The sequence below is a fragment of the Strongylocentrotus purpuratus genome, unplaced genomic scaffold (assembly GCF_000002235.5).
Source record: "Strongylocentrotus purpuratus isolate Spur 01 unplaced genomic scaffold, Spur_5.0 spur5_scaffold_3, whole genome shotgun sequence".
Lineage (NCBI taxonomy): Eukaryota > Metazoa > Echinodermata > Echinoidea > Camarodonta > Strongylocentrotidae > Strongylocentrotus > Strongylocentrotus purpuratus.
Genome location: NW_022145609.1, coordinates 4,292,285 through 4,312,823, shown reverse-complemented (window position 1 = coordinate 4,312,823; position 20,539 = coordinate 4,292,285). Strand labels below are relative to the sequence as shown.

Sequence of the window (20,539 nt, the reverse complement as noted above, 5' to 3'; positions counted from 1 at the left end):
GCATTTCATGTTAGACTATATCACTATTTTGTTTTTTATCATTCCATTCTGTAGATGTATGTTTTAAATGTGTTTATTAAGAGTATTGAATAAACTTTGAATTTGAATTGAATACATTGTCAGCTTTGTTTACCAGAAATGATAAGGATAAATATAACACATTGCTGTTTTCAATTAAAAAGGGCATTTTGGTTTGCTTGCAATAATTATGGTTTGAATGGAAGAAGAAACACATATAAAAAAACTGAAGGCGTAGATGACGTCAATCAGTATTTCCTCCCCCCCCCCCCCCCTTTGAGATTTTTATTATTTTGTTTTAATTAAAAAAAATAAATAAAAAAATTCCAATGGCTGACCTAAAAAAGGTGACCTTACCCCCCCCCTCCAACGGAACAAAATGTCAATTTTTCAAATTCCGAGACCAAAAATAAAAAATTAGAAGTGTCCGCTTAAACCCCCCCTCCCCCTTGAAAAAATCCTGCGTACGCTACTGCCCAGGGGTCTCAGCCAGCTCAGTGAACGCTGTCCACGCGGTGCCGTATTAAAAAAGAGGACATTTCAGAAAAAAGGTACTTTTTTCAAAATCCTGCTGTAGGCCTACGCGTTTAAGGGTAGGCCTATTGGTTAATTTAAAAAAAAAAAGGACTTAAATGATGGCTGTGCATATTACACCCTTATGGAAGTGTACAGGTTGATGTGATACTTTTTCTATTGAAATACATTTTTACATTGTGAATTTTAAATTCAGAAGCGCAATTGGATTTTTTTTTAACATTGTAAACAACTTAAATGGTCTCCTAAACAGGTATTTAGTATTTTGAAGTGTGATAGGGGCCCTATCTCACTTCAAAATGCTCAATACTTGTTTAGGAGTACACTTTAAATAGTGAAATACCAGTTTAGGGTATAAATGTATAATTCGTGATAAAAACACGCGAAATCCTCACTTTATAGGGTGAATTTTGGCTTCACAATAATTCCTTGTTTAGGGGGCGTTTGAAAAACATGTGGTCACGCGTGCTTACATTACTTCTACAAGACTGAGACCCTGGGCAAAATCAATTATTTGGAGTGATGATACTAGTATCTGACGCCGGAATCACACATGTGTCACATGGCGCCCCATAGGAACTATCTACCGTAGCACCCACTGACCTCTATAGCACCGCTGGATGGCGCTCGTTATTTTTGCTACTATGTATATGTAGCGTACGGTATAGTAAATTTGGCCACGTCTTCATAATCATTCTGTTTAACTCCGGTGGTTCTCGAGTTTAAGTGATTTCTATCCGTCTATATCAGGATCATATCGAAATGGAGCTGTATTCAACTCTTTTGATCGGTACATTTCTTGTTGTGCTTGGTGGTGCGCTAGCACAGGACACTAAGGGACGTGGTAAGTAATTTTTGTCTATTTTAATGAAATATCGGAATGAATGCTCACACAATTATCAAGGCATGGGACTGCAATGTAAAAATCTGCACTTTTCCAAAGACATCCAGCTCCAGATCAGAGAAAATAATGAAACAATTGCAAATTTCTTTCCAGACCGATACAGCTTAGCTCCCTTTTCATGTGTATCGTGTGACTTTACGATCTCTTTACGATACAATGGTGTTGACCTCTGACTGGCATTTCCGTGATTGTGCTGCTTCCGTATACGGTATAGGCCTAGCCTAGACGGTACCTAATATGCGCTGTATGAGTGTTAGCGCCTACGGCAGCAGCACATTAACGAAGTGCCAGTCAGAGGTCAACACCATTGTGTAGAGATCGTAAAGTCACACACTACACGTTAAAAGGGAGCTAAGGCCATGTAAAATTGATTACATGTTGATCGTCCGGATTTTTTGAAAAAGAGGAGGAGGGTGTACCATGTTATTTGATATTTGATATTTTATTTCTGTCAACTTTTTGGTGATTTGCGCCTATCACGACCTGGAAACTCTATACTAGCTAGCTGGCTGAACAGTCGGCTCATCTCAGTAGGGAGGCCAATGCCCGGGCGTAAGGCTTCTACGCCTACGATTTGTGCGCTCGTCGTCCAAGTCAGAAAATTACCAGAAGAAAAAAAAAGGGAAAAAAAAAGAAAACAAATATCTATGGAATAAAATGTATAACAAATACACAATTACACACTCCACAGCATACCTATAATCACGGATCTGTAATGGTCTTTCACCAGTTGTTGACGATCTTGCAGATTTTTATGTATTTTGATCCAATAATTGCGCTAGCAGACGAAAATAACGGACGCACAAGAGAAACTAGACGGGTCCTAGAGGGCGATGAGGTTATAGCTCACTAAAATCCTTCTCAATGACTGTGCTTCTATACGGCTGCGAAGCATGGGCAGTTACAACAAAGCTGGCAAAAGAATTAGATGGTTGCTACACCAGACTTCTTAGGACAGCATTTAACGTGCACTGGAGCCAGCATATAACCAATAAGGAGCTGTACGGGAATCTACCAAAAGTATCAGAAAAGATCAGGGAAAGAAGACTACGTTTTGCAGGCCACAGCTGTAGGAACATCAATGAACCAATATCTCAGCTTTTACTCTGGAAGCCTAAACACGGGAAGAAGAAACCTGGAAGACCTCATCTTACTTATACAGACCTACTCAAGAAGGATACGGGACTTGAACTGTCAGAGATAAAAGCAGCCATGCTGGACAGGAATGTGTGGATGGCCATCACAGCTCGGGCAGTTGACCCGACTTAAGCAAAGTAAGCAATGACTGAAGGTAGCGCCTAAAAATATGGAATCAATTTAATATCAAAGAACTTTTGATAGAGATTAACATATCAGTTGTGCACAAATGTCACTTTTAACAACTAGAAAATATAACGAAAAAGGATTATATTTTTTTAATTGCAGATTTTTACAAACTGCACATTCAAAGGTAGATAGAGTACGATGTTTTTGTCAATCTTGCGTTGGTTTGAGCCCCATAGCTAGAGCCATCTCAAATTGGGGAGCAAAACTGTGAACAAAGACGTCATTGTTCCAGCCCAAAATAGAAGTCTTGCGACATCATAATATGAATATGTATGAGGTCCGGTCTCATCGCGCGCAAAACAAATTTGACGTAGTCTCACACATAGTACCTTTTTCTCAGCACTAGACACCAGTGTCGTGCAGTAATGTATGAGAAGTGTAAAAAAAGACATTTCAGTAAAAAAAAAAAAAGTCTACGTGAGCAGTCTATACTCCAATTGAGAAGTGTAATGAATGCCATGATTTGAACGTGTGTGCTTTAGTGTATGATATCATCATGGTTAGTGAGAGAGAGAGAGGGAGAGAAATATCTCCGTCAGTACACGTCTATCAATGCGTGCAGTCCTATTGACTATGTTTGATTCCGTATTGTGTTCGCTGCAACTGTTGGATTTATCGATCGTATTGTGTTCGCTGCAACTGTTGGATTTTGCAGTGTCAGATTGATCTTTACTCATGAGGAAATAATTGGAATACATATCAAAACTAAGGTAGGCCATTTTATTTATTTCAATCATTTTCTTAATTTACAATGAGTGGTTTTCGAGCTTTCTCTCATTATGGCATGGCTAGCATGGCTCGATCGCGTACCTGGACGGCCTATAGTACTGTGTCGGTGTGTGCGACTAATTCAAGGCTAGCCGGTGATGATGAATGTACTTTCGCGCGAAGTTTTGAACTTGTTGTCCGGGCAATGACCATGATGACACGCCCATTCCCTCGGGCCTGTCTAATTCTCGACGTAATTTTTGGGACCATGAAATTGATTGTTTCAAGGCTCTTGCGTACGGCCAAGCGTAGAAGGAAGGGAGTGCTTAAAAGCTGGATATCTCCTATTTTATGGAACTTCTGGAGTCGGCAGATGGGTGAGTTTTCTTAGTGAAAGTAAATGCTTTCTTTTAATCTTTGTTTTATTTTAAACAAATTCGTAATTAGAAAGTTAGATTTGGGCATTGGCCTCCCTAATCTCAGCTTTGGCCATATGGGTAGATATATCGTCGGCAAGGTATGCAAGTCGTTGCATGCGCATGCATTTACGCGCATGCATGCTGTCTGAAATCCAGCGCTAGAGCGCTGGTAATAAATTTGAAATTATTTTGTTATTCTTACCTCCGATTTTAAATTCAGGAGGTAATTATATAGGACTAAAAGTCCGACACAATTCATCAAGGCCACTGTCCAATATTGGTCGGGTGCGGGAAAGTGTGATTTGGGACACATTTAAGGTGTTGTTTACATGTCTCTCCGTGCAGTACTATGGGACCCGGTTAAGGCTCCCTGGAATAACATATCATAAAAAACATTTCCAGGGAGCCTTTAAGGCTAGTCAAGATGACTCGTCCGGTAAATGTGTTTTACAAATCTGTCTTTGACATGGGCAAGACGCTAGACGAGCAACAAGTTACTCAGGGCTGTCAACCCTCCCGCATTTGGAGGGAGTCTCACGCCACCACGCTCATTCTCCTGGCGCCCCAAAAGCTTGTAGCGGGAGACTCCCGCCACCACGCCTTTCTCCCGCTCTCCCGCCAACGATGTATTATCTCCCGGTTTCCAAAAAAACCTCCCGCCAAACCATACCGTATACAAAAAAAAGAAATAAAAACGTGCTCTAACGTCACAAGGTTTGAAGGTATACCAGTCGGGGACGAAAGCACGAAGCAAGGAGCAGCTCGACTTGTCAAATTGCGTCCTTTGACTTTCAGTATTGGTTCAAATCTAACGTTATTCTATTCTAAACCAGGCCACAACGACTCGCCCACATGCACAAAAAGCCACAGGGGCTTGGGCCGAATCACTACACATTTATACTTGAAAATTAAGCCTAGGCTTGGCTGTATGATGCATTTAGATGTCTTTTTTCAGCATTTTGTTGGTCGAAGTTGCACCCTGTGTTGAAATTCTCGCAGCCGTAGTTTAAACTGTTACTGCGCGTAAAGGATGATGATGTCACCAATTGACATTAATTAGTTCAGCATACTTAGGGCAGGGAGTGTGCTGAATTTAGCGTCACTCCCCCGCGCTCACCTTTATACAGTAATTATTATTGTTGTCTAATTTCAAAATCAAGTTTTATATCTGAAAAAAAGGAAAAAGAAAACCTGCACTTGTGAAAGAAATGTTTTCTTTTCTTTTAACAGGTTTAGGAGAACAATATGATTGGGTTACCTTTGAAGATGGATTGAAGCTAGCCAAAGAGAAGTAAGTTTATGATGATAAGTAGCTTACTCAATGGTTAAAACCCATACATCACTTTTTTTAAAATACATTATTCTTTTTCTTCAAATGGGTGATGCTGATTGGTGTATTTTTCTAGTAGGAAATAAATGATTTCCTGAAGTTATGCCAAATTTTTTGTGGAGTATTGATTTTAAACTTAAACATGTATATATGTTGCCAACTTAAAACATTTCTTGAGCCTAGGTGTTGTGATCTACATGTGTTGGATAAGACTCCCTAGAAGACCAATTATTCTAGAGGGCCTGATTGGCAGGCATATAATTTTCATACATGGTCATCAAATGCTGCGCACAATTATTATAAGGGTGCATATGATGCGATGGGTTTGTTGCACATAAATTTGGAGTGACCGTGTGACATCACAATGCTTGTCAGTAATTATTTTACCTTGCAGTTGGCTTGCTTTAAAAGTAAATGCTCAGATGCAATCAGAATTTCTTAGCGAAGTAAAATACTAAGTATAATACTGACGTGTACTGAATTTAATATGGACCCAGGAATATTAAAGTTTTTGAGCCAAAGCACAAAACTATGTATGTACATGTATGTATGGGGACGGGCTAACTCGGACCCGGGACAACTGGGGCCCGTTGCAAAAACCATTAGTTTTTGCAGGTTTAGGGTTTGGGCTCGGGTTAGAGTTAGGGTTAGGTTAAATAAATGACCAAAAAATGACCAAAAAATCACAGTTTTAGCAGCAGGGCTGCGTTGTCCCCAGGTCTAAGTTAGCCTGGATCTGTATGTATGTATGTGTGTATATTACCATGTGATCTCTAATAATATTGTTCTTTCAGCAACAAACCTATGATGTTGGTCATTCACAAGACTTGGTGTGGAGCATGTAAAGGTGAATTAATAATCTTGTATTCTTCATTTGAGATCAAATGACAGAGGAAGCAGGAAAGCTTTAGATGTGTATTAGAAAACTTTTTGACAAATTTGAAGTGACTAATGCAAAATGGAACTGTGGAAACAGGTTGGCTTTTAATTTGTAACAGCAACAGGTTTGAATTTTAAATAGACATGTTTTATGAATTATGATTTATGCTTTCTTTGCCTACAAACTGGGTCAAGCATACCTTGGTATGAAAATAAGCAATGTCTTTCAGATGGTGACGTTAAAGGTTGGTCCCATAATCATATCACGTCGGTAAGAATCAATTTACACCCACACACACACACACACACAGGTCCAAATCCTTCTCAACAAACATTACTCATGAAATATTAGTCATGGAATTTGTTTGGAAATGTTTCTAAATATGGCTCAGATTGAACCAGATCAAGATTATCTTAACAAAATAAACAGAAGCCTCTAAGAGAGCCCTGGACCAAAGGACTTTATGCTTTGATGCAATTCTCCTTCCAAGTTTTATTGTTACTCTGAGACCTTAATTTAACAACTAAATTATTCATACCCTTAACTTGATAATCATCAAACTTGCCAAATATAGCTTAATACTGACAGTGGCTAGACTGATATATTTGGCTACTTACAATCTAAGTCATGGGATCTTAGCCTCGTACATATACCATGCGTGATACAATGCGTGTTACCAAAATGTCCGGTAAAGGGGATACTTTTCACGCACCAAAGTCCGGCTCGTAGTACACAAAAATCTGGCCCGTATTGACTTTACACACCAGACTTAGGGGGGGGGGGGGTGTTTTCAAAAAAAGGGAACATGCATATGCGTACCATAAATAACACTGAGTGGGGGGGGGGGGGGGGGGGACCCCGCATGGAAAAAAATAGTGCAGAGCCCTGTTGTAAAGTGATGATTGCTTCTTATCTTGATGAATGTTACCCCATTGTGACACTTTGCATTGTGTTCCACACATTGATATCTCTCTGTTTTCCTTTCCTGTCTTCACCATGTAGCATTAAAACCCAAGTTTGCTGCCAGTGAAGAAATACTTAAATTAAGCAGTGACTTTGTGATGGTCAACGTAGAGGTGAGTTGTCATTTTAAAATCCTATATATATATATATATATATATATATATATAATATAATATGATATCTCAGTAGTTCAAAATGGAGTCCGGCTTACTTGGCTCAAAGACAACTCGGCCCAGCTGCAAAAACGGTCAGTTTATGCAGGTTTAGGGTTACCCGGTAGGTTAAGGGTTAGGGTTAGAGTTAGAGTTAGGGTAAAATGACAAAAACTGACCATTTTTGCAGCTGGGCCGACTTGTCTTTGAGCCGAGTTAGCCTGGATTCTTGAAAATATGTTCACGTATCATGGATGAAATTTTTAGCCAATCTGAAACTAGAATGTGAATGTGTATTCAGATTTGCCTTGAGCCCCTTATTTTGAACATTTTATGCTAGGAATAATGACAATAGTAATTTCAAATGATACGAGGCACTATCCTCGAGTGTATACACAGGTAAAGGATAATAAATAATAACAATAAAGGATAACATAAAATCCTGCATAAAAGGTTCACACAGAATATAAGTCACACTTGGGTTTCATGCGCACCCTATTCTATGCGAGTGCATAATTGTGTGTTGGCTTTTTACTGAGAACGTATTTAAACTATAATATCTCTTTGTAGAAATAATATTTGAAGCTTATATTTTGAATTCAATAGAGCGACTTGGAACCCGTTACATCACGAGCAAGATATGTTTTGGTTATGGGTACACTTTAAGTACATGAAGTTAAATTGGTATTTGTTTATTTTTTTTTGTTGAAGAAGTGAAGGGAATTAATATTGTTCAAAAATGCAGGGGATTTGTTTCTAAAATTGTGGGCCAGTGGATCAAAAGATTTACTTTGGGAGTTGAAAAAGTTGGAGCTGAAGTTGATAGAAGTATATATGATGGTACTGAAAGGGTTAAGAGATCAAACTTTCATTGTGATGTTTTGTGATGGTTATCTTCCCCAGGATGACGAGGAACCTGAAGGGTCTCAATTTCAACCCGACGGTGGATACATTCCTCGTATACTCTTTCTAAACTCAGATGGCGTAGTTCAACCTGACCTAATCAACACGTTAGGAAATCCCCAATACAAGTACTTCTATTCAAATGCTCTAATGGGTATGTACAGCTAGTCATGAGTGATACATGTATATGTTTAGTAGGTTATATAACACACTTCCTATAGATATTGATCTGCAGATTAGGGGGGGGGGGGGTGTAATATGTAGCCCCTTCCCCCACCCCACCCAACGTTTCGATAGAGACAGGTACAACAAAATAATATGCTTGGTTGCATGCTCAGCCAAATCATTCTTTCAAAATGATTTACATCTCCTGAACATACATGTACATGTACATGTACTTCAAATTCAAATCTGCAAAAACAAAGTTGAGAATTCTACAAGTAAGGTACAAATAATTAAGATCCCCTGGTAGTGCTAATGTAGGAACTCAATGCCTTTCGTTTTTGTTTGGTTCCCTTACTTCTTTTCCAATTATTAAATTGTGTAACAACTTCTTTCTAAATCTTATTTCCCTCTTATTGCCACTTTTCAAATCTTTGTTATTTAATTAGCTTTGAATGAAATATATCAATTATATTTTTTTGGTTCCCTTACCGGTACTTCTTTTCCAATTATTAAATTATGTAACAACTTCTTTTTAATCTTATTGCCCTCTTATTGCCACTTTTCAAATCTTTGTCATATAATTACCTTTTTATGAAAAATATCAATTATGATCTTTTGGGTTCCCTTACTTCATTTCCAATTTATTAAATTGTGCAACAACTTCTTTCTAAATCTTATTTCCCTTTTATTGCCACTTGTCAAATCTTTGTCATATATTCAGCTTTGAATGAAATTTTGCAATTATGGTTTCTCTTGTTTTATATATTTTTTTGTCTCTCATTCATCCCTTACAGTGACTGAAGCAATGAAGTCTGCAGTCAAAGCACTAGGAGGAAGCAGAAATGATGAGTTGTGACATGGATCTCTAGTTTAAACTATTTACCATCAAGCAATAATGGCAGGTGCCCACTCTTGTGATGTAAACACTAGGGCCCGAACTCACAAAGGAGGTTTAACTTAACCCATGGTTACTTTAAACCCTCGTTTACATAACCCATGGTTTAAAAATTAGTGCAAAATATTGGACCTCTGTCTGTGTCACGCTTATGGGTTATGTAAATAAAGATTTAAACCATGGGTTGAATTTAAACCTCTTTGTGAATTTGGGCCTTTATGATTTGTCTATTCAGAGACAGAAAGGTGCTAACTCTTTCTAAAAGTGTATGACAGGCCTTTTGATGTCCCTTACTTATGCTACTTATCTTGACAATAATAAGACGTTTAAAACATAATTTGTTCACAATACGATATAAGTCAAGCACAAGTTCATCATTTTCTGATGGTCAGAATAACATTACCTCATATAATGTATACTATTTATATGCGATGCAGATATCGTCCCTTTGCCACATGTTAGCCAATGTTATTCTTTTATGGGATAGATATAGGCCTACCAAAGGCTTTCAAGATTATTGAACTATGTCCAGTGCAAGATTAATCTATACTGATATTAAAAGGGTTGTCATGGAAATAATCAAGACCCTAGTAACGGGTAATTTTGCAAAACCATCGTGATGCACAATGAATCGTTTTGTTTAGTAGCGTCTATCGTTTTGTGCACGTGTGGTAAACAAGTGACCTTGCAGAGAGTTGAAGAAAGCACCCAAAATGTTAATGCCTCACTGGCTTTCGAGTGCAAACTTTGTTTGAAGTTTATTTAGTATTGTGGTCAAAACAGATATATATTGTAATGGTTCGTTCGTTCATGTCTCCTTAGATCAAGATAGTTATGTAAAGTTCCTTATTAAATTAAATTAAATTTTAAATTAAGTTCTTCCATCGCCCGATTGCTGCAATGGCCGTTTCATTAACAAGGGTCAGGTCTTCATCTGTAATAGTGATTCATGCCTTTGAAGATGGTTCATGGTATACTTGGTCAAAAATAATCGTTTCTTTGAGACCAACATCATAGACATACACACTTTAGCATTCAACGTCGCAAAGTGGATACTTAGTTAGAATAGGATACTTAGAAAAGGATTTTAAGAATGATAAGATTTGTTAGGTGCATGTAAATGTTAGAAATATTCTGTAGCTGAATTTTATTAGTTTTTCATAAATTTATAAACAAAATAATGATTGCTTAGTCTATCGGCCTTTATAGTTGTATACTCTATTAGTATGGGCCTTTATAGTTGTATACTTTTACAGACAAGCGCCTTGGAATACTCATATTTTGAAGTATTTTGAGGTACTTTGTGGATTAATCTGACAGTCCTTGACCCATACCAAACTTCATTATACATATAGAGGTGGAAAATGGTTTGTTTATATATTTTCGTATGAAATGCATGGACTGAGTAATTACACAAAATACCTATATTAGACTCATGATTCTGGGCCCTGTGTTATAAAACTTTTTCTCCATAACAAATGCTAAATTGCTATGACAAATTTACAAATTTGCTCTCAGCCAATCAATGCCACGAGTTCAGTAGCTTATAAAAGTTATGGTACCTTGTTACGGATGACAAGTTTTGTGAAACAGGGCCCTGGTGTCTGGATAAAATGTTTTAATATCAATTTAGGGAGATTCATATTTATCCGAGCTTATAGTTGGAATCGCATTCTTTTTTTCTACAAAATCATGGACAGGCAAATTGGTTCTTGTCAAATTGTCACAGATGATTACTTTTCTAATTGGTAGATGGACTAAGCAAAATACATTCTCACAAGCTAAACAAGCTTTACTAATTTCATGCTTTTGTCTACATTCTATAGGTGACATATTCATTGAGTAACAAAAGATCTTAGTTTGAATTTATTAGGCTGTGTATGTTATCTAGACATTTATATATATTTGTATATAGAATGTTATTACACTGCATGAATAAAAAAGAAAAAAGATAAATCTCAATTCTTTCGTGGTAACCTGATATTTGTTTAGGTGACATTTATGGTTAGGGCTAGCATTGTGATTGGGTTACCTTTAGGTAGAGGTTTAGGTTAAGGTACAGAGTTGGTACTAGGGTTAAACATGAATGTAGAAGGGACTCGTGCAGGAGATAGGAGATAGATCACATACCCTGGATAGACCATGGAGCACATGTCATCTGATCTTTGTGTCCTATAACACAGTTGCTCTTTCCCTTTCTTCATAATGAGAGAGAGAGAGAGAGAGAGAGAAAGAAAGGGGGGGGGGGAGGGGAGATAAACACACTTGTCTGTTGTGTCGCTTGGTACATTATACAATTACGGTAAAATATAAGTAATTGTAGTAAGCAGTAGAGAAATAGAGAAGAATTGAGTGAAGGGGATATAAGGAGCGGGAGCTGGTAGGAGGGATACAGGCAGAGAAAGAGAGAGAGAGAAGAGAGCTAGGTGATTGGGGATAAAGGAGAGAGGAGGAAGGGAGTAAGAGCTGGTAGGAGGGAGACAAGTAGAGAAAGAGAGAGTGGGACGATGAGTGAGAGAGAATGAGATGAGGGAGAGAGAAGGTGAGAGAGAGAGAGAGAGAGAAGAAAACTAGGTGATTGGGGAGAAAGGAGTGAGATACAGATTTATTTTTTTCTTCCATTTATCCTCTTTCGAGGGACTTTATTTGTTCATATTATAAAATAACTATTTACAACAGAGCTTAAATACAGAATTCACGCGATTGTAACATATCATATATACCGTGTGAGTCAAAAAAAAGTTTACACTCGGAAAATTGTCATTTATTTTAAAAGTCAGCTATGAATGAAAGATTATCTTACATGTTTTGAACGATTGCTATGTCCCGAGTCGTTTGGTATCATTTCTGTGTGATGTGTTCACGTTTGGATGAACAGGAGACATTGTTTGCGACAGTGCAAGAATCGACTTGCGCAAAAGTTTCAAAGGAAGAGAATGAATTGAATGTATCATATGAGATGCATTGCAATATGCTTTTTTCAGAAGCAAAGTCACACACACACACACACACACACACACACAAACACACACAAGGAACACACACACAAAGCACATTTAGTTTACTGTTTATAAATGATTTTTAAAATAATTAGGAATTTTGCTAGGTGTATACTTTTTTTTATTTGACTCACTCTGTAGTACAAACATGAAACTAATGTGACATAATCACTAACTAAAATAATGAAATATTTTAGTTACTTTATTTGTATCGAATTTGTTATGATTTCATTCCATATTGAGGTAGGCAGGTGCGGATCCAGGGGGGGGGGGGGCCGAGCGGGCCTTGCCCCCCCCCGCAAAAAAAAAAAAAAAAAAAAAGGAGAGAGAGAAGGAAAAGAAAGGGAAGGGAAATAGGAGAGAAAGCGAAAAAAAGAAGAGGAAGAAGATAAAAAAGAGCGAAGAAGAAGATGGGGGGGGGGAGGACTTGCCTTCCAGGCTGTCGCCTCCCCCCCCCCAATCAAAAAATAAAAGAGAAGGAAGGAAGGAAAGTTGTTTGTTGGAAAATGACAAATTCATAAATTTTCAGCCAGGCAAGAAAATGCTTTATGAAATGCCTACATATCAGGGACCGCGAAACGGCGGGGATCAGGATCCCCGACCCCCCCACACTTTTTTTGAAAAAGTATATTAAAGAGAAATAGAAAGAAAGAGAGCAAGAAAGAAAAATAGTTAACTGCTAGTGTCACATTATAATGAGGTATCAAAATATGCTCATCTGACCATAATTAAATGCCTAAAACCCCGAGGGCTCTGCCCCCCTAGATTCCACCTAGGGCCCTAAGGCGGGCCCTTAGATGCTCATCTGACGGCAATTTAATGCCCCAAACCCCTGATTTCCTGGGGCCCTGCCCCCTGGACCCCACGCCAAATAGTGTCCTGCCAGTGTCACAAAATGATAAGGTATCAAAAATTGCTCATATGGCCGTAATTAAACGCCTAAAACCCCTGAGCTTACGGGGGCTCTGCCCCTTGGACCCAACCAAGAGCCCTAAGATGGGCCCCTTGATACTCATCTGACCGTAATTAAGTGCCTAAAACCCTTGAGCTTCCGGGGGCTCCGCTCCCTGAACCCCACGCCAATTAGTGACCTGCAAGTGTCACAATTAGGTATCAAAATAATGCTCGTCTGACCGTAATTAAATGCCTAAAACCCCTGAACTTCTGGGGCTCTGCCCCTGGACCCCGCCTAGGGCCCTAAGGCGGACCCCTGAATGCTAATTTGACCGTAAATTATTGCCTTAAACCCCTGAGCTTACCGGGGGCGGACAAGGTATCAACATATGTTCATCCAGGGGGCGGTGGGGGTGGTCCCTAAAAAAACGCCAGCCAAATAAAGAGAGGAGTGAAAAGGAAGAGGACGTAGGAAGAAAAGGGAGTAGACAAAGAACATTATTGAAATTCAGACGAGGATTAAGTGTCGAGAACGGTACAACGAATCGTCTTCTTTCTCTAATAATTTGATAAAAGGTAAAGCTTCCGCGCTTCGCGCAGAAGGGTATGGAAGCAGGAGACCGTCAAAAACATGGATATACGTCGTGTCGTAATTCGAATTGCCACACTACCTAAATAATTACGTCGTGTAGTAATTCGAATTGCCACACTACCTAAATAATTACGTCGTGTCGTAATTCGACGTAATTCCGAATAACTGCCCAACGATTTAACGTCATGACGTTAAATGAATTAACTACACGACGTTAAATAATTGAGGTCGTGTAGCAATTCAAATTACTACACGTCCTAAATAATTACGTCGTGTAGTAATTCGAATTGCCACACTACCTAAATAATTACGTCGTGTTGTAATTAATTACTGCTCAACGATTTAACGTCGTGTAGTTAAATCATTTAACGTCGTGTAGTTAATTCATTTAACGTCGTGTAGTTAAATCAACCAATGAGACCGTTCGTAATATATGCGATGCGAAGACCGGCCACTATGGAAGCAGGAGACCGTCAAAAACATGGATATACGTCGTGTCGTAATTCGAATTGCCACACTACCTAAATAATTACGTCGTGTAGTAATTTGAATTGCCACACTACCTAAATAATTACGTCGTGTCGTAATTCGAATTGCTACACGACGCAATTCCGAATTACTGCCCAACGATTTAACGTCATGACGTGAAATGAATTAACTACACGACGTTAAATAATTACGTCGTGTCGTAATTCGAATTGCTACACGACGCAATTCCGAATTACTGCCCAACGATTTAACGTCATGACGTGAAATGAATTAACTACACGACGTAAATAATTACGTCGTGTAGTAATTCGAATGGCTACACTACCTAAATAATTACGTCGTGTTGTAATTAATTACTGCTCAACGATTTAACGTCGTGTAGTTAAATCATTTAACGTCGTGTAGTTAATTCATTTAACGTCGTGTAGTTAAATCAACCAATGAGACCGTTCGTAATATATGCGATGCGAAGACCGGCCACTACTATAGCGCGCACGAACGCGCATCGTATACATATTTTTGGCGCGCAAATATGATCTTCGCATCGCATATATTACGAAAGACCTCATTGGTTGATTTAACTACACGACGTTAAATTAATTAACTACACGACGTTAAATGATTTAACTACACGACGTTAAATCGTTGAGCAGTAATTAATTACAACACGACGTAATTATTTAGGTCGTGTGTTAATTCGAATTACGACACTACGTAATTATTTAGGTCGTGTAGTAATTTGAATTGCTACAAGACCTTAATTATTTAACGTCGTGTAGTTAATTCATTTAACGTCATGACGTTAAATCGTTGGGCAGTAATTCGGAATTACGTCGTGTAGCAATTCGAATTACGACACGACGTAATTATTTAGGTAGTGTGGCAATTCAAATTACTACACGACGTAATTATTTAGGTAGTGTGGCAATTCGAATTACGACACGACGTATATCCATGTTTTTGACGGTCTCCTGCTTCCATACTATAGCGCACACAAACGCGCATCGTATACATATTTTTGGCGCGCAAATATGATCTTCGCATCGCATATATTACGAAAGACCTCATTGGTTGATTTAACTACACGACGTTAAATGAATTAACTACACGACGTTAAATGATTTAACTACACGACGTTAAATCGTTGAGCAGTAATTAATTACAACACGACGTAATTATTTAGGTCGTGTGGCAATTCGAATTACGACACTACGTAATTATTTAGGTCGTGTAGTAATTTGAATTGCTACACGACCTTAATTATTTAACGTCGTGTAGTTAATTCATTTAACGTCATGACGTTAAATCGTTGGGCAGTAATTCGGAATTACGTCGTGTAGCAATTCGAATTACGACACGACGTAATTATTTAGGTAGTGTGGCAATTCGAATTACTACACGACGTAATTATTTAGGTAGTGTGGCAATTCGAATTACGACACGACGTATATCCATGTTTTTGACGGTCTCCTGCTTCCATAGAAGGGGGGGGGGGGGGGGTAAAACTGAATTTAGACAAGGATTAAGAGTCGAGAATGGTAATAAGAATCGTCTTCTTTCTCTAATGAATTAATGAAACGTCAAGGCTTTCGCGCGGGGGAGGGAAGGAGAACTGAATTCAGACGAGGATAATTTTCGAGAACCGTACAACGAATCGTCTTCTTTCTTTAATAATTTAATGAAACGTCGAAGCTTCTGTGCTTCGCGCGGGAGGGGTGGAACTGAATTTAGACGAAGATTAAGAGTCGAGAACGGTATAACGAATCGTCTTCTTTTTCTAATGATTTAATGAAACGTAAAAGCTTCCGCGCTTCGCGCGGGAGGGGGGGGGGGGGGGAACTGAATTTAGACGAGGATTAAAAGCCATAACGGTTCAACGAATCGTCTTCTTTTGCTAATGATTTAATGAAACGTAAAAGCTTCCGCGCTTCGAGCGGGAGGGGGAAAATAAATTCATACGAGGATTATTTTCGAGAGGGGTACGATGAATCGTCTTCTTTCTCTAATAATCTAATGAAACGTAAAAGCTTAAGCGCTTCGCGCGGGAGGGGGGGGGGGGGAAACATAATCCAGACGAGGATTATTTTTGGGAACGGTACAACGAATCGTCTTCTTCTCTAATGATTTAATGAAACGTAAAAGCTTCCGCGCTTCGCGCGTGAGGGGGGGGGGGGACGTAATTTAGACGAGGATTATTTTGGGGAACGGTACAACGTATCGTCTTCTTTCTCTAATAATTTATTGAAATGTGAAAGCTTCCGCGCTTCGCGGAGGAGGGAGGGGGGAACTCGCCCCTCCCTGCACCCACCCCCCCCAGTGTTACGTCACTGCTGGTCACCATCACGTACCAATATTTGGCTCACATAATTTCAAATTTGGCCCCCCCCCCCTAAGAAATCCTGGATCCGCGCCTGGAGATGCGAATTTCTACCTTTAATTCTTTTATCAAATACAGCATGTATCTTGGCTTTTCACTTCCAAAATATTCTCTAATAAAGTTTCTATAGATAATAAACTGAGCAAGGTTTAAAATAAGATTTACAAGATTAATTTCTCTTCTCTCTATTTCATGACCTATTAAATGATTTTTTTCGTTCGTAAAGATTTTAACATTAAACGAAGTATCCATTAATTTGAATACAAGCTTCCAAAAAAGCGAAACCTTTGACAAACCAGGAAAAGGTGGTCAGTTGTATCTGGGATCTGTGTATCTGTGAACTATTTACATATTGTATCCTATTACGTAACTTCTGTAACCAAAAATCGGAAATACACTTTTTAACTTTGCCAATTGAAGGCGGAAAGTAATTCGTTTTCTTGAAAATTAATATAAATGGAATCAACTTCTTTCCAAATACTGTTTACTAAGACATGTTACACTCTAAGTATATTATTTCTTATCCAGTTTGGAAAATGCAATAACTCATATCTATTTTTAATATCGCTATTATACCAAATCATTTCAATTTCGATACATGTTACTTTAAACATATAAATGTATTTCAATTTACCTCTGGAACAAAACATGTCTACATAAAAGTTAAGCCACTTTTCTTTCTTTCTACAAATACGATACTGTGGCTGCAGCGAGGTCGATATCAAATAAACAAGTCTAAACAAAGGCTTCTACGAGAATTTGTAGCATTTAATGATTTGAGTGACCATTTCATCCGTTTCATTCCGTGAAAACTGTGGATAAATCACATATAAAGAATCGTAAATACAAGTACATCATAGCATCATCAATATAGCAATAACACAGTCTCTTTGAGATACTCATGAAATAATGTAGATTGTGTCATAATCTTCATAACCTATTCAAATATCCCCAGTCACTATTCTAGTCCATCTGCATTATGGCTTTACATAAATACAAACTCGCATTACGAGTGTCTCTACTAGACTTCACTATAATAGCTTGGTTGAACAATTAACTAGACAATAATAAATTCAAAATCTCTACTTAGTGCTTCAGCACTCTCATAATATATCTTCAAAGTATTTAGCAGTATCTTTACTGTTATCTTTGTTCTTGATACAAGGTAAAACCAGCATGGGCTTGTATTTCTTACATTACATTACATACTGCAAACATCAACATCTCTCAGTATGAAGTTCAAAACATAAACACTAAATTCCACTTTATGTTTCGAAAATTCATAGAAATACATTAAATAAATAACAAAACTGACCTCTTTGCCTGACTTAATGACAACAATATGACTTAAATCTCCTTGATGCGCTGACAAAAAGGGATTCTTGAACCTCTGTTCATGGTAAAACCATGTTCATGTATCCTTCTGAGTGAATATCAATAGGTGGCGCTATACTAGGCACATTGCCTGAGGAAGTGATATTACAAATATTGTGTATTCACGTCATGCATCAATAGTACACGAAACAAATGACTTAGGTGATAAAGTAATTTCGAATGCCACTGTCACAACGATACATATCGCTCTTTTTGCAATTCAAATGTGAACAAAGAGGCAAATACTCAATTTTCTTGATCCAATATTTAAACAAAATTTTCCAAGCACTTTGTTCACCTGTTAAATACTTAAACATCCATGATAGACGGAGTGACCGACATGATAAACATAGATAAAGAGAGAGAGAGAGAGAGAGAGAAAGAGAAGGTAAGAGAGAGAGAGAAGGAAAGAGAGAGAAAGAGAGAAGGAAAGAGAGAAAGAGAGAGAGAGAGAGAGAGAGAGAGAAGGAAAGAGAGAGAGAGAGAGAGAGAGAGAAAGATATCTTGATCTTCAGAACAAATGAACTACGTGCATTCAATTACTATTCAGGCTGGCCTGAATATTCTGAAGTTGGGAGGGATAATAGCAGATTCGGCACCCCATCTTGGAAAAAAAAACCCTGAAAAGTCTTGGTGTCACTTTGCATTTATTCATTTATCACAGCTTATTTCACGAGTTAACTCTTTTCATGCAACACAATTAAACCCCTGCTCCACTTCAGGAATATTTAACAGTTGCAGTGTAACATTAATCTGTACCAGTATTAAAATGGTTGTCACGGAGCTAATCAAGACCAGAAATTAGTAATTTTACAAAGCGACTGCATGTGTTGGACAAAGCAATGCTTCCGTCAATAGTTGGTGCCTATTGATTTGTGCAAAATTGCACGTGCGACAAACGGGTGACTGGCAGAAAGGTGAAGAAAGCAAGCGAAGGCTGAACTATCTATCATGCATTTATCCATGCGTTACCTGGGCAAAAGGGTGACCGACGTGTTTTAAAGAAATCATACTGATTTTTAATAGACCTTAACACTGAATAATATATATTCTTACACAAGTTTACAACAAGATATTTATCCTGCCTTCGGCTCAAGATTCTGAATAAATCTATATAATGTACACGTTTAACCAATATGTACAAAACATATCTATAACCTGACGATAAGAAATGTTACACAGCTTGAAGTGAAAAACAGATAAAAAAGATTATTGTACACAAATATTGAATCAGTGAAAAGTGGCATTTTTGCATTGTAAATGACAGTTACTTTGACGAAATTAGCCGTAAATTTACCCTTTCATCCCTTAACTTACAAACTAGAAGTGATATTGTAGTTACTCGCCTCATGAGCACCTACCATCCCAGTATAGCTTCCTGAGTGAGCTGCCAAAGGGATTACCTAACCAAGTACCAGGATATAAAAACCACATAAGACATTTACTGTTTCTATAACATTTTGAAAGTAGCTGTTTAAGTTTCGTTATAATTCTTGCAACAATTGAAATAGTGTACTAAATAATAATAATAATAAACAATATTTATAAGGCGCTTAATACTGGTGTCTCTAAGCGCACCATATTCTGACTTAACAATTATTTACCAAAACTTATAATAAACACACAACTTATACATCTGTTCTTTATTCAATAAATCATGCATATATAATAATACAAAATAAGATAAGAGTGAGATCAAACAAACATACATACAAGAGGTCAAACATAGGATCAAACATAGGATCGAACAAACAAAAAATAAGACGGTGTGCACCTCCTTTGACCGACTCACAACTGCAGAATATTATTTATGAATTAAAAAGGTGCGTTTTCAGCAAGGACTTGAATTGGTCGAGAGAATGAATATTATGAAAGTGCGCTGGTAATTTGTTCCAAAGGATAGGGGCATTTACTGAGAAAGCTCGGTCGCCATATTTTGTAGCGGTACGAGGTCCGAGGGTTAACTGCAAGGTTGATGATGATCGAAGATGTCTTAAAGAACTAGAAGAACGTATGGAAATCAAATCTGAAAGATATTTAGGGGCTTGGCCATGGAGAATTTTGTATGTAAGAAGAAGAACTTTGAATGTGATACGATGGTGTATGGGAAGCCAATGAAGAGAACGCAATATTGGGGTTATGTGCTCAAACTTTCTCGAGAGAGTAACAAGCCTTGCAGCAGTATTCTGAATTCTTTGAAGTGGAAGTAGGGACGATTGCGGAAGACCAGAAAAAATTGAATTACAATAATCAAGGTGGGAGGATACAAATGCATGGGTTAATTTTGCAGTTGTGGGCCGGTCAAGTAGTTTCCTAATTTTCCCAATTTTGAAGATTCCAAAAGATGCCGATTTACATACGTTTTTAATGTGCTGTTGAAAAGTAAGATTTTTGTCGATTAAAACACCCAGGTCTCGAACGTATTCACTACCCTTCAGTGAGCCATCTCTGGTAACCAAGTCGGGGAAGGAATCGGTGTTTCTGAATTTGGAAGTAATGTGGATCATTTCAGATTTTCGTTCATTAAGGCAAAGTCTATTGTTAGAAGACCAGAACCTAATGTCTTCAAGGCAACTGCTGAGTTTCCGAGTCGCATCATCCTTCCCGTTAGGCTTAA

General features: G+C 38.0%; 1 protein-coding gene across 2 annotated transcripts; it reads left to right on the top strand.

Annotated features, from left to right (window-relative positions):
• Positions 1-1,210: 1,210 nt before the first annotated feature.
• Positions 1,211-10,992, top strand: LOC115928699 (thioredoxin domain-containing protein 12-like). 2 transcript variants are annotated; one of them, XR_004066188.1, is made up of 7 exons: positions 1,211-1,396; positions 5,140-5,200; positions 6,034-6,086; positions 7,122-7,195; positions 8,138-8,291; positions 9,097-9,285; positions 9,368-10,992. XR_004066188.1 is itself a non-coding variant. In XM_030996484.1 (6 exons), the coding sequence occupies exons 1-6, from the start codon at positions 1,315-1,317 to the stop codon at positions 9,156-9,158; spliced, it is 486 nt and encodes a 161-aa protein (XP_030852344.1). In that variant the 5' UTR covers positions 1,211-1,314; the 3' UTR covers positions 9,159-10,992. The 2 variants fall into 2 exon arrangements, 1 of the variants encoding a protein (XP_030852344.1); XM_030996484.1 differs by having other exon boundaries at positions 9,097-10,992.
• Positions 10,993-20,539: the final 9,547 nt, after the last annotated feature.